At 34.2% G+C, this 14,115-nt stretch overlaps 1 protein-coding gene and 1 non-coding gene across 2 annotated transcripts in view; one reads left to right on the top strand and one right to left on the bottom strand.

The window, feature by feature from the left end:
• Positions 1-491: 491 nt before the first annotated feature.
• The window catches only part of SH3BGRL (SH3 domain binding glutamate rich protein like), a 97,531-nt gene continuing 83,907 nt past the window's right edge, over positions 492-14,115 (bottom strand). Inside the window, exons 2-4 of the mRNA XM_065916564.1 lie at positions 10,387-10,572; positions 7,780-7,860; positions 492-1,794 (exon numbers count right to left, since the gene is read on the bottom strand). Coding sequence (XP_065772636.1) covers positions 1,762-1,794; positions 7,780-7,860; positions 10,387-10,572 — 300 coding nt within the window. The 3' untranslated portion in view covers positions 492-1,761. The remainder of the gene's footprint in view (positions 1,795-7,779; positions 7,861-10,386; positions 10,573-14,115) is intronic.
• On the top strand, positions 13,846-13,952 carry LOC136154845 (U6 spliceosomal RNA). Its single transcript, XR_010660553.1, has one exon. It is a non-coding gene; the product is annotated as a U6 spliceosomal RNA (small nuclear RNA).

Below are 14,115 nucleotides of genomic sequence, written 5' to 3'. Positions count from 1 at the left end.
TTGTGAAGACTCAATTCAACATTTTACTTTACATATACATATATGTTAATTTTAAGGTATAGTCTAGTAGATATAAACATCTCAAAACTGTCATCTATTTTTAAAGAATATCTGTTTTTGACAGTATTGATTATTTGAAACTAAAGGAAAAGCAAAAATGCCCACAAGATACTGCAAGTATCATCATCTGCATTTAATAAAGCTCAGGAGAAAATATTGATGAAAAAATGTTTTAGCATTTTCCAGAATTTATTACAAAATACTCTGTTTACTCTAGAGCTCTCCATAGCATATTTTTGTACACAAAATAATGCTTTGTTTGACTCCAGTGTATACTGCAAAATTCAGAATCCCAAATAAGAAATTTAGAAAGTTTATTCAAAGTGTTTTCTTTCTGCTATTTTCTCTTTTCTCCTTTCCCACTACCTAAAAACTGTATTACCCATCTAAAATTACTATTACACTATTTAGAAACTATATGAACACAAAAATTATGTTTTTGAAAGTACTGAGTTTATTTTAAAACATTGCAGCAAGTTTGAATTTCAGTAAACAAAGCCATGTCTTCATTATATGTTGATTTTGGCAAAGAGCACAGACTTGCATACATCAAATGATATGATAAAGTAATTTAAAGTAAATTGTGTTTGCTTTCAGTAATGTGGAACCAAAGTACAATAGTAGTGTGGAACTAAAGTACAATATACATGTCTTCTGGCTGATGTAGGCCATGTCTCTTGTCTTCTAAGAAGTTTTCAAAATTAATATTTAAAAAATTGATCCTTTTGTCTGATACTTATGGTATTCACGGGAATAGAGGCAGAGAAAAGATTTTCTCTGCTTAGATTAATGCACTCATACAATAAGCTGAAACAAAAATGTCAGATACATCAGAGATAGTGGCATTCTTGATCATAAGTTGTTTTAAAAGGGGAAACTTATTTCCAATCTATTTTAAACGTTAATTAAAAGTCTGAGTTCTTTGTAAAAGGATGCCATTTTAAACTTATTTGCCATCCCATTTCCATAACATACATATACATATTTCTCCAGGGCAAGCAGCTTAGCAACATGATTGCATAAAAGGTGTTTAGTTAAGCAAGAAATTTTCAACTGAATACATCATTTTTTTGTGGGAGGTCATCTGTTCTGGTCACTGAAATATGCAATGAAAGGCTACATTTAGAAGCCTAGAAGACCTGTGATTCAGTACATATAATTATTTTTTAAATTTTTAACTACAAAGGAATGGGAATGTTATAAATACCACAGGAAATTACAATGTATGACATATCATAAACATTATCTGCACCTACTTTTTAGTCACAGTAATTCACACTAAAAAGGTACAGACTTTTGCTCACTAAAATTAATGAGGCAATTTGGGAACAAGAGACAAATTCTCACTCACCTTTTAAAATTACTCAATGTAGAGATACAGATATAATTAAACTGCAGTAATAATACCAAAAAAGGGAACAGGTGCTTGCTTTTTAAAATCACTGAAGTACATAAAATGCCTTAGCAGACAATAGTATTCCATGGCACTTACTTAAAATTTTATGTTCATTTCTTATATTCCTCATCACAATGCTAACATTTTAATTATGAATTCATTTTGACAGTTTGCATGTGAAAGTACCAACTAATCTAGTATTTCAACATTAAGCCTATTTCTTTTGAAGCCATGATAATTTTTTGATTTTATAAAAAGCAATGGAGACTCCTTTTTCAGGATGCTTAAGGCAGAATATTTAAGATTCATGCTTGCTGCTTTGCCTGAGCTTCTGCTTCCTGAAATGAAAAAAAAAAAAAAAGAAGAACAGATTGAAATATCATAAAATATACATACATGTGTATTTTGAGTAAACTATATTATCTCAAATTACTAAGAATATTCAAAATCAGAAAAATAACCCCCAGAAAAAGATGGTTTAAAAATTCTTAATAAAAAACTATAATATAGAAACTTCTGTCTAGAAATAGATGTAATAGAGAACTGTCTACAATTCCATAAAAGCGAGTGATTTACACTTGTGTCAATTATAGTTGACATTTTATTTAAAAGTAGCTAATTTACTTTTTGAGTGATTTTTCACAAAAATTGAGTGTTCAAAAACATTATCATCTACAGTTTCCAGTCTGCTGAGTTTTGTTTAATTAAGGTTAGAAAATTAACACTTAGAAAATGTGTTATTTGCTAAAATGCTGTTTTAAAATTTCTTAGCAGTTCCTGTGAACAGTGAGTACTTCTACCATAGGAATTCTGACCTATAGGTGTGCTCTGGCACTTAAGATAGTGGTCAACACAGAATACAATTCAAGGAAAAATATATGGAAATAAAGATGGGTGGCATGAGTGAATTTGGTGAAAGAAACTTCAGATTTGAGTTATAGAAATCATATATACTAGAAAATCAGCACCTAAACACCTCTCTTGACAATATCAAGAGGAGTGAAAGCAACTGAATATTCCAAAATAGGCCTCTGATGCTAACACCGAAAGAAAGAAAAAGTAAAAGGTACTACATTTTTACCTCCCCCCCCCAAAAAAAAGAAGCAAAACTGATAGAAGGAAACCAGAAGACAGTGTAATTCATTCTTAATACATCCTTAACAAAACAGATATAATACACTATTGACTCACCTTCCAAAACCCTTAGTAAAAAAAAAAAAAAAAATATATATATATATATATATACACACACACATATCTACATACATACATACATATATATAGTCCCTAAGCTCTTTTGAAATTTCGAAAGTAGTGTTTGACTGTCAAAATGAGTCTGTCTTAGACCCACGGTATGTATTTTATTTCATTTTATTGAAGAAGATTCTAAATATTTCCTCACACAGCACAATGAATTTTATACCAAAACCCTTCAATGGCCTAGCATATATAGATGGGGAAGCAGTGGTATAAAAATGTGAATATGTGACTAATGTAATGGCCTTCTTCTTACGAGCACCTAATACCTGAGTAACTAGTATTTTGGAGACAGCCTAGTTCCCTAAAGTCACACTTATCAATCTTTACTGATCTGTCACAAACTATGTAGCTTTCAGTTATCCTTTTTAATGGAATAAATTACTAGCACAAAAATCCAAAACAAAAGGCAATTAAAAATTCTTTGCAATCTGTCTTTAAGAACATATACTATTTAATATACTACATTTAAATATACTATACTTATATTTACTCATAAGTATATTATATATACTTAAATATATGTAGTATATTATATATACTTAAATATATACCTGTAAGTATAGTATATTAAATATATTATACTTATATTTAAATATAAAATATACTATATATTTAAATTATTTACTTTTAAAAATATATTTTACTCATGCAATATGTAAATTGTGCTAAAAGCTTTATTATTATCTAAAAGCAAGTGGCTAGTATTTATAGAATCACTAGTTATTTAATCAACCAGAGAGCTTTAGAAATAGGAATATGATGTGTTCTTTACCTCTACTCCCACTATAAACATCATTCTATAAATGCAGTGGTTTTGAGTCATATAATCCTGGGTTCAAATTCCATATCAGCTACTGAATTATTATGTAGTCTTGGTCAAATTACTTAAATTATCTGAGTATCAGTTTCCTCCTCTGTAAAATGGCATTGAGGATACCTATCTCTTCAGGGTGGAATAAAGATAAAATGAGATAAATGTGAAATGTGTAGCTCAGTGCTTGGTTCATTGCAGGTACTCGTATTTTTTTCCTACCTTTCTTCTTTCCACTTTATGGATTAAGTGGAAAGTAACTAAGACCAACACCACAACTAAATGTTGTTAACATACAGTTTCCCTTGGAGATGTAGCGAAATGGAATGGATTTAGTAGAAATGGGAATGTTTCAAATCCTACAGTAGAAGCAGATTTTCATGGCCTTTCCCTAGAGCCAGGTGGTTCAAAGTCAATGAGAATACTTCTTTAACCAGCGTGCTTTGTTTCTTCAACGTGTTAGTGAACATGGCTTTTCCACATCACTGGATTTTTATATTTTAGTAAAAATATATCAATTATTTTATTCCATATCAAAACTATCAACTCTACTGAAATGTAAGAAATGCTAATGTTGAAATTATTTTTTGTATTAATAAAACAGTAAATAGCAAAAAAGTAAATAGTAAATTATCTTTATATACTATGTTTAAATGCATCCAATATTGAAAAGAATAAAAAAGTATTTTATTAAATAGGATTCCTTGCTTTATGGAACTATTTGCTATTGGGTACTTTTAAATCACAAGTTTTCCAGTGCACTGGCTTTCAATAATTTTTAAATGTAAAGAGAATGTATTTTAATTATTTGGAAAATAAAGAGAAAAATAGGATATTATTAGTTATGATTCTAGTCTCTTTTGCCCTATAAATAGATTTTAAATGTAATTAGAATGTTTATTATGCAATAAAACCAATTCTATAGGTCATTATAATGTATCTTTTCACAAACTACCATTTTTTAATGAGAACATGAGTTCATTAAGTGGATAAACCATTTTTGTTGATCCTATTTTTAGACATTTAACTTGTTTACAAATTTCTTAAGATATAAATAACATTTTTATTTTTTTATTCATAAAGCCTTTTCCGTGTATAAAATTATTTCAATAGGCTTTAATATCCAGTAAAATTACTGGATGAAGAATTGTAAACTTTTTTTAGGTCCCTAATATATATTTGCCATTTTGGTTTTCAAACAGTAATACCAATTTATACCATCATCAGTAATATATGAGAGAATATGTTTCAATGCACCCTTCTCAACATTGAGCATTATCACTGTTTTATATTTGTTAACTTCACAGATGAATACTGTATCTACTTTTATCACGTTTTTTTATTATGACTGCATTTTTCCAATGCAGGTTACTTAGCTGTAGCTCTTTATTTTGTATACTTTCTTTTCAGCCAGTTCTTTCTGGAAGACTTACTGTCTTGTTAAATTAAAGGGGGAAACTCTTCTGATATAAAATTTATCACTTTTAATCTTGAGAAAAACCTATTAAATACTAGCATTCAAAATCTTCCTATTACCAATCTACCCTCAACTCCACCTTCAATTCTGGATGTCTTTTTGTTATCCCAATCTATCAGCTCCCTATGGTTCAATCTTTGATAATATCTGCTGTTCATCTACTCTATTCCTACTTCTAGGGTTAAACAAGGATGAAAAAAACACTATAAATAAGTTGACCAGCTTCATAATGGGCTCATCAACTCTAACTTCAAATGGGCCTTTCATCTTGCTAAGCCATCATTCCATCCATGATCTTAGCCTATTCTTTGGCTTATTATTATTATTTTCAGCAAGTGAATACTTTCAATTCTCATTGAATTTCCCATCCTTCCTAGCAGATGATTTTTGTTCCTACCTCATACTAATATAAAGATAAAAAAACATTTTCAAATATGAACTTTCCTAAACTCCCATGCACATTAAAATTTCTATTTTCATCTTTCTCCCCTCATTCTTTCCAGTCTCAAAAGAAAACTGCATACCCTTTCCTTTCCAAGGCTAACCCCTCCCTTGGATTACTCACTTTTCTGTTTCCCCCATGACTTTTGTTTTATTTCCCAATCACCCATGTTAGAAGCCTTAGAGATTGCTTCAATCTTTTCCAATTCTTTTCATACACAAGAATCTAGTAAACTGCCAAATTCTATCACAAGTGATTTTTCTGTGCCTCTTAAATCCATCTTTTCCTTTCTATAGCCTCTGTCTCACTTTAGGTCATCTCTTCTGGACTTTTAAGGTACCCTCTAATGGGTCAGCCCAATTCTAATATTTCATTTATTCAATGTTTCACAATCCACAGATAAATCTGCTAAATTTATTTTCTTAACACAAAGATCAAATCATATCTTAAAATACAGATATAATCACCTCATTGCCTTCCCTCATTCCACACCACAGCTTTTACATGCCTAGAAGATGAAGTTGAAAGTATATCATTCATGTACACATACATTCAGAGCACAGCATTCATAATCGGGCCCCAACCTACCTAGCCAATCTCACTTCCTAATGCATCTTATTTTATTTAATATGTCCTATTCTAGGTTCATTCTACACTGCACTACTGCTTCCCAGATATACCATCAGGTGTAGCTATATCCAAACGCAGTGGTTCCTGCTGCAACCTCTGTGAAAGACGCTTAGTGTTATTTCAGTATTTTGGAATCCCTAGCAGCTCAAATGTCAATTCCTCTGTGAAATCTTCCCCAAAGTCCTTAGTAGCAATTTATGATTATTTCTTCTGGATGCCTACTAAACTTTATTTATATCAATCATATAGAATTTACCACAGTATATTATAATTATTTGTAGACATATTCATTGTATAATTACTTGCATACATGTCCCTCACTAGGTTATAAACACTTTGAAGATAGAGATTATGCCATATTCTCTGTATTTGCCCTACCATCAATATCAAGTCAATATTTGACACTCATTAAATATTTACTGAATGAATAAATGAATGAATAACTTCCACTTTTCACTGAAAGTCATCAGTCATAAAAAATAGATGATCCTTCCTTTCATACTTTCTCTAATATATGCCCTGAAATTAGTGACAATTTGGGTTTTACTAACTTCTTTAAGGGCTTCCCAAGGTGGCGCTAGTAGTAAAGAGCCCTCCTGCCAAGGCAGGAGATGTAAGAGATGCAGGTTTGATCCCTGGATTGAGAAGATCCCTTGGAGGACAGCATGGCAACCCACTCCAGTATTCCTGACTGGAGAATCCCATGAACAGAGGAGTCTGGCAGCCTACAGTCCATAGGGTCACAAAAGAGCTGGACATGACTGAAGCAACTTATGCACACAGTTTGTTTAAAGGAAAATTCCTTACCTAAGATTTCCTACAATTTGAATTATATAAAGTCTAAAATAATACATTTTATCCATGGTAAAAGAAAGTTTGGCAAGAAAACAGAATTTCATAGTGACTCAAAAATGCTTGTAAATGGTCTCTAGTGAAAACATAGACAATAATACAGACTCAAAATTGGAGAAGGAGCTGGAATTTGAAGAATCTGCTTAACATAAAATTAACTTCTAAGAGCAAAATGTAAAATGCCAGTAGGGGACACACAATTTGATTAAACTAGCCTTTGTCGAGAAGAAATGTGGTAAAAGGCAAAGGCATATTTAAAGTCCATAGCTTTGAGACTTTTCTTCAAATTTGCAATTTAATTATTGATGTTTTTCTTTATATGGTTTCCTCTGGGAACTCTGCCACTCAAAAATTTTTGTCATTGGCAGGGGAAAATTTCCAAATTCAGCCAGCAATTTAGTGACCAGTTTTGAGACTCAGATGCTCTTAGTTAATTTGAATAGGTGACTATGGCAGTTGCTTCCACACGAAAACAATAGATACCACCAAGAAGATTACTATGAACTAAGATGATTTCTGTCCATGTAGACCCATACATGACAACTGGAATAATGGATCCTTTAAAGTTGCTAACCACTTATTTGTGAATGGGTCAGTGAGAAATCTGCTGTCTTGGGCAGTTTGACAGGGAAGTCACTCTACCTACCTCTTATCCACATACATAATGTATTTGATTATGCACATCCATTTACCATACTAGGGATTAAGTTCATGCAGAGCAGGGACATTTCCTTTTACCTATGCGGTACACCTCTGGCTTAATCTGTATACTTAATAAAGGAAATTTTACTGATTTTATTTTTAAAAAAGCAATAAAGTGGCCTAAAAAGAAAAGGAAAAATGAATCATACCTTTGAACCAGGTGGGGCTGTCAAGCCTAAAAAGGCATACACTGCATTATTTTCTCTGGCTTCAAAGAAGGCATCATAATCCTTGATAAAAAGAAGGCGAGAAGAATTAGCAACATGCAACCTTCGTTGGTTGGAAAGAAAAGGGGAAATTAATTCAAAATGATCTGACTGCTCAACATCTTTGGGGGCAGACAGGTCAGTTAACTTCCATAATGCTAGAATTCTATAAAAGGCAGTAAAGAGGCAAGGCTTATTGGACACCAGTTAATGTGGGTTAAAAGATATACTCTTCTGTGAGATACAGAAATTGGTCTCTTACTTCATACTGCATAGAAATTAAATCTGCCTCAGGGGAAATAGCTTTCTTCACAGCCCAAAGTAGCCAACTCTATGCCATTAAGAGGTTGCTTAATTTTGGTTTGAAACTGTTGTTCCAGTTCACCATTATTTCTCCTGCATTATTAATGCAGATAATAATAAAAGTAAATAATTATAAAATAAATAAAATAATAAAAAATTAAAATAATTTAAAACATAGAGATGTCTTCAGAACCAATGGAAGACCAGATATTAGCTAGGCATGCCCATGGCCATAAGAATAGTACATCTGTGTTGTGTTTGGAGGAAGGGTATGAGATTGTCATGAAATAAGACTAAAAGGGCAGTTCAGTCCAGTTCAGTCGCTCAGTTGTATCCAACTCTTTGCAACCCCATGAACCACAGCACTCCAGGCCTCCCTGTCCATCACCAACTCCCAGAGTCCACCCAAATCCATGTCCATCGAGTCAGTGATGCCATCCAACTAACTCATCCTCTGTCGTCCCCTTCTCCTCATGCCCTCAATCTTTCCCAGCATCAGGGTCTCTTCAAATGAGTTAGCTCTTCACATCAAGTGGCTAAAGTATTGGAGTTTCAACTTCAACATCAGTCCTACCAACGAACACCCAGGACTGATCTTCTTTAGGATGGACTGGTTGGATTCTCCTTGCAGTCCAAGGGACTCTCAAGAGTCTTCTCTAACACCACAGCTCATAAACATCAATTCTTCGGCACTCAGCTTTCCTTATAGTCCAAATCTCACATTCATACATGACTACTGGAAAAACCATAGCCTTGACTAGACGGACCTTTGTTGACAAAGTAATGTCTCTGCTTTTTAATATGCTGTCTAGGTTGGTCATAGCTTTCCTTGTTGACTTGCCATCAACAACCAAGATGGCATACTTGAAAACACCAATCACAAAGTAAAAATTACTTTTGTTTCCCTAATCCATACATAAGTCAAAAATTTAAAGAAAATTCATTAATGATACCAAAATAAAAGTTTTACTACTTTTAAGCAGAAAATAAGGTATTCCTCTTTTTAAACTAATTTCAAACTAAATAAGTAAAACAGCTCACCTCTTTTCAGCAGCTTCTTCATGAACATACTAAAACAATAAAATGCTCTGGTCTGTACTTACATATCCACCAATAACTTTTTGGTGAATGACTCATCCATTTGCCTCCGAGTAGAAGGCAAAATAGGGAAAGGAGTACGTCAAGGCTATATATTTTCACCCTGCTTATTTAACTTATATGCAGAGTACATCATGAGAAACGCTGGGCTGGAGGAAGCACAAGCTGGAATCAAGATTGCCGGGAGAAATATCAATAACCTCAGATATGCAGATGACACCACCCTTATGGCAGAAAGTGAAGAGGAACTAAAAAGCCTCTTGATGAAAGTGAAATAGGAGAGTGAAAATGTTGGCTTAAAGCTTAACATTGAGAAAACTAAGATCATGGCATCTGGTCCCATCACCTCATGGCAAATAGATGGGGAAACAGTGGAAACAGTGACAGATTTTATTTCTTTTTGGGGGAGGGGGCTCCAAAATCACTGCAGATGATTACTGCAGCCATGAAATTAAAAGATGCTTGCTCCTTGGAAGAAAAGCTATGAGCAACCTAGACAACATATTAAAAAGCAGAGACATTACTTTGCCAACAAAGTCCATCTAGTCAAAGCTATAGTTTTTCCAGTAGTTATGTATGGATGTGAAAGGTGGACTATAATGAAAGGTGAGCACCGAAGAATTGATGCTTTTGAACTGTGGTACTGGAGAAGACTCTTGAGAGTCCCTTGGACAGCAAGGAGAGCCAACCAGTCCATCCTAAAGCAAATCAGTCCTGAAAATTCATTGGAAGGACGGATGCTGAAGCTGAAACTCCAATACTTTGGCCACCTGATGTGAAGAACTGACTCATTTGAAAAGACCCTGATGCTGGGAAAGATTGAAGGCAGGAAGAGAGGGGGCCGACAGAGGATGAGATGGCTGGATGGCATCACCGACTCAAGGGACATGAGTTTGAGTAAACTCCGGGAGTTGGCAATGGACAGGGAGGCCCGGCATGCTGCAGTTCTTGGGGTCGCAAAGAGTTGGACATGACTGAGTGACTGAACTGAATTGAACTGAGAAGGTAAAACACCCCAGATGTCTAGGATGGATGCAAAGGATAAGCAGGATGAATGACTGTATGGAGATTTGGAGTGGGAGTAAAAGAAAGAGAATGGGTTTGAGGCAATCCATTTGAAAAAAATAAGAATTTTAATTGGTTCCTTACCCCACGGTACTGGCTTTCATTGAAAATCTGAGGTGGCAGGGGATATCCTGTGGCTGGTCGATTGTTTTCAGGTACATTTTCTCTCATCCACTTCCGATTCTCTTCATTGGCTGCAATATCTTTTTCTTCAAATCCTATTTTGTTAGCTTCTAAGAAACCAAGCACATCTTGCTGTTTTTTCTTAATCTAGGACCCAAAGGACAAGAAATTATGCTGTTGAACATCAGCTTTTGTTGTTTTTATTTTTCAAATTCAATAAAAATGTGTTAACGAACTAGTAGAAATGAATTCATACATGGATCAAGATTTGTGGCTTTCCAGAACATGTGTGGTTTTTCCCTCTTTATTAGTGTGTTCTCAATGATGTCTCATAAGAGGACTGAAGAGCTTTCAGTTCACAGATCCTTTTATCAACCTGACTTATTTTTCCTCTGAAATTACATCTAATCATGTTGAAGAAAAGCTAGCTGATGCATATCAATAATAAAAAGGGCAATTAACTGAAAAGTATCTACAAACCTCTCTTAATTTTAGCCCTTGTTGAAAGTCATCCCAAATGACCCAAGTCTAATTCCTGTCTTAATAAGTACGACACAGCTAACAGAAATGAATCTTACTGTGAGAATGTTTTAAGCCTCTATGCCTCAATTTTCATCATTTAGAATAGAAACTGAGGAAGATGTAAGAAGAGCTAAGCCTGCTTTTATAATAAGTTTGAAATATACCTGTACCATTCATTAGCCCTTAACATGTAACACTAAGGAATCTTGGAGATAATACACTTATTTTGTCTCCTAATCGTTCCTAGAAGGCTTCAAAATAATAAAATTAATATTTTTGGGTTTCTTCCCTGATATGTATTTCTTTTAGAACCTTGATTCACACATCTATAGTAATTGACCCAAATTTAAAACTTAGTAAATATTTCTGAGCTGCAGAGCACAATCAATAAATATTTCTTCATGGAACTACACTAAAAAGACTCACGGAGCAGAAGCACCAAAAATACAAAATCAAAAAAAAAAAAAAGTATTTTTAATGGAAATCAAAATGCAAAATAAAAAAAAATTCATATAGTCAAATCTTCTTTAGATTTATATCCCCCCACACACATACATACATGTATAAACAGAGGTCATATTTTTGTTCTAACTTGTTTGTGACTACAGGTAATTTTATTTCTCATCACATAACTCCAGGGAAAAAAAATTCTCAACTTCTCCCAAAAGGAACTGAAATCGCTACAAGATATTTAGATCAGAGCACAGAATGTCCTCCATTAAAGATCACTTACAATCAGCAAAATTTGTAGCCAGTTTTTCTAATAGGAATCATATTTCCTTATTAACTTATAAAATCAAACTTTAATTTATATATGTAACAACACCACACCCTGGATCAGGAAGATACCCTGGAGAAAGGAATGGCTACCCACTCCAGTAGTCTTGTCTGGAGAATCCCATGGACAGAGGAGCCTGGTGGGCTACAATCCTTGGGATTGAAAACAGTTGGACATGACTGAGCAACTAAACACATTACCTTTTGAATTTTGAGGATTGTTCTCATTCAGTCACTCAGTCATGTCTGACTCTTTGCGACCCTATGGACTTCAGCACTCCAGGCTTCCCCATCCCTCACCATCTCCTGGAGACTGCTCAAAATCATGTCCATTGAGTCGGTTATACCATCCAATCATCTTGTTCTCTGTTGTCCCCTTCTCCTCCTGCCTTCAATATTTCCCAGCATCAGCGTCTTTTTCAATGAGTCAGCTCTTCACAATAGGTGGCCGAAGTACTGGAGTTTCAGCATCAGTCCTTCCAATGAATATTCGGAACTGATTCCCTTTAGGATTGACTGGTTTGATCTCCTTGCAGTCCAAAGGAATCTCAAGAGTCTTCTCCAACACCACAGTTCAAAAGCATCAATTCTTCTGTGTTCAGCCTTCTTTATGGTCTATTTCTCACATCCATACATGACTAATGGGAAAACCATAACTTTGACTATATGGACCTTTGTCAGCAAAGTGATGTCTGCTTTTTAATGCACTGTCTATGTGTGTCATAGCTTTCCTTTCAAGGAGCAAACTTTTAATTTCATGGCTGCAGTCACTGTCTGCAGTGATTTTGGAGCCCAAGAAAATAAAGTCTGTCAATGTTTCCATTGAATTTTGAGGATAATCCATATAAGAATCAGTAACAGGAGTGGTAGAAGGCTCAATTAAATTAGTGGGTTTTAATCTCCATGATGCTAAAGGGGGTGTTCAGATTGCAAGGAGTGTGTCTAATAATTTGTACATCATTTGCATATTTACAAATTTAAGTAGATATACAGATATCCCATAAATATGGTATGCTTCAAGGCATTTGGCATTCCAACAGATATTTTTAGTGAATTAAGAGTTACTCTTATAGCTAACATGCTAAGAATTATACATGGCCCTCAATGACTGTCATCTGTCATGCTTATGTGAGACAAAAAGCAGAGAACCCTTAAGATAAATGACTCTCTGAGGTATTTCTCACATTATTGAATGCTAATATGTTGGGAACACTGTTCTCTATGTCCTGAGCTAAGGTGGTAGCCAGGCCTGGTATCAGTGGTAATTATAGTATATCTTCAGTGATGTCCTTACTCCCTAACCATTAGCTCTGGACCACAAGCATTCCTTCCATCTTCTGAAACTGCCTGACAAGTAAATACACATGCCTCCTAGAGTATTCTACATTTTTATAGGGCCGAAGAGAATGGGCTATAATACTTTTTAAAGTAGATTCTGCCCTAGCAAATATGAACATTTGTCCAACTTTGAATCTTCAGGAAATATAAAAAATTGTTTCTTATCTTGATATATCTGTAAGTCCATTTTCAAATATCAATTTTACTTCCTACAAGGGATGATTAATATCTAAAGAATTAGTACCTATAGGTGCATGCTTGATACAATATATCCCCCAAAAGTGGATTTTGACAGATGTGACTGAAAACCATGCATTGCTAGAACAATTAAGAACAATTGTTCAGAACAATTAGGAATGGGTATCACAAAGTTTCTCTAAGGAATAAAATTTAAATTTCCTACAGGAAAAAATACTTTGGAGTTAAAAGGTTACTGATATCCTTTTCAACACACAAATGTATTTGCAAGTAGACAGTGGCACTGTTCAGGAATTTAAATCAATCTTTTTCAAAGAGCAAAACACACCCCCCACTTCCACCCAAAGAATTCCCACCTGTTAGGGTTTGAGATTCAGGGTATCCATCCCACCAAAGACATAGAGCAGGGTTGCTAAATAACTGCTGCCTACACGAAAAAAATGTGTCTCCAGTAAGCCTCAGTAAGTTTCCTGTCTGTCAGCCAAAGGTCAAGTTTTGTTGTTGTTTTTTTTTTTTTTAAGAGGTTAACTGATAAGGTTTCTGCTTTAGAAGGTGTCAGAGTGAATGTTCAAATTCCAAAGGAAGGTGCTCACTTCGGCAGCACATATACTAAAATTGGAATGATACAGAGAAGATTAGCATAGCCCCTGTGCAAGGATGACATGCAAATTCGTGAAGTGTTCCATATTTTTAAGACAGCCTTCAGAATGGGAGAAAATAATAGCAAATAAAGAAATAGACAAAGAATTAATCTCAAAAATATACAAGCAACTCCTGCAGCTCAATTCCAGAAAAATAAATGACCCAATCAAAAAATGGGCCAAAGATCTAAACAGACATTTCTCCAAAGAAGAC

The sequence above is a fragment of the Muntiacus reevesi genome, chromosome X, assembly GCF_963930625.1.
Source record: "Muntiacus reevesi chromosome X, mMunRee1.1, whole genome shotgun sequence".
In the NCBI taxonomy this organism is placed as follows: domain Eukaryota; kingdom Metazoa; phylum Chordata; class Mammalia; order Artiodactyla; family Cervidae; genus Muntiacus; species Muntiacus reevesi.
The sequence above is the reverse complement of the archived record's forward strand: the minus strand, read 5'-3'. Positions and strand labels throughout refer to the sequence as shown.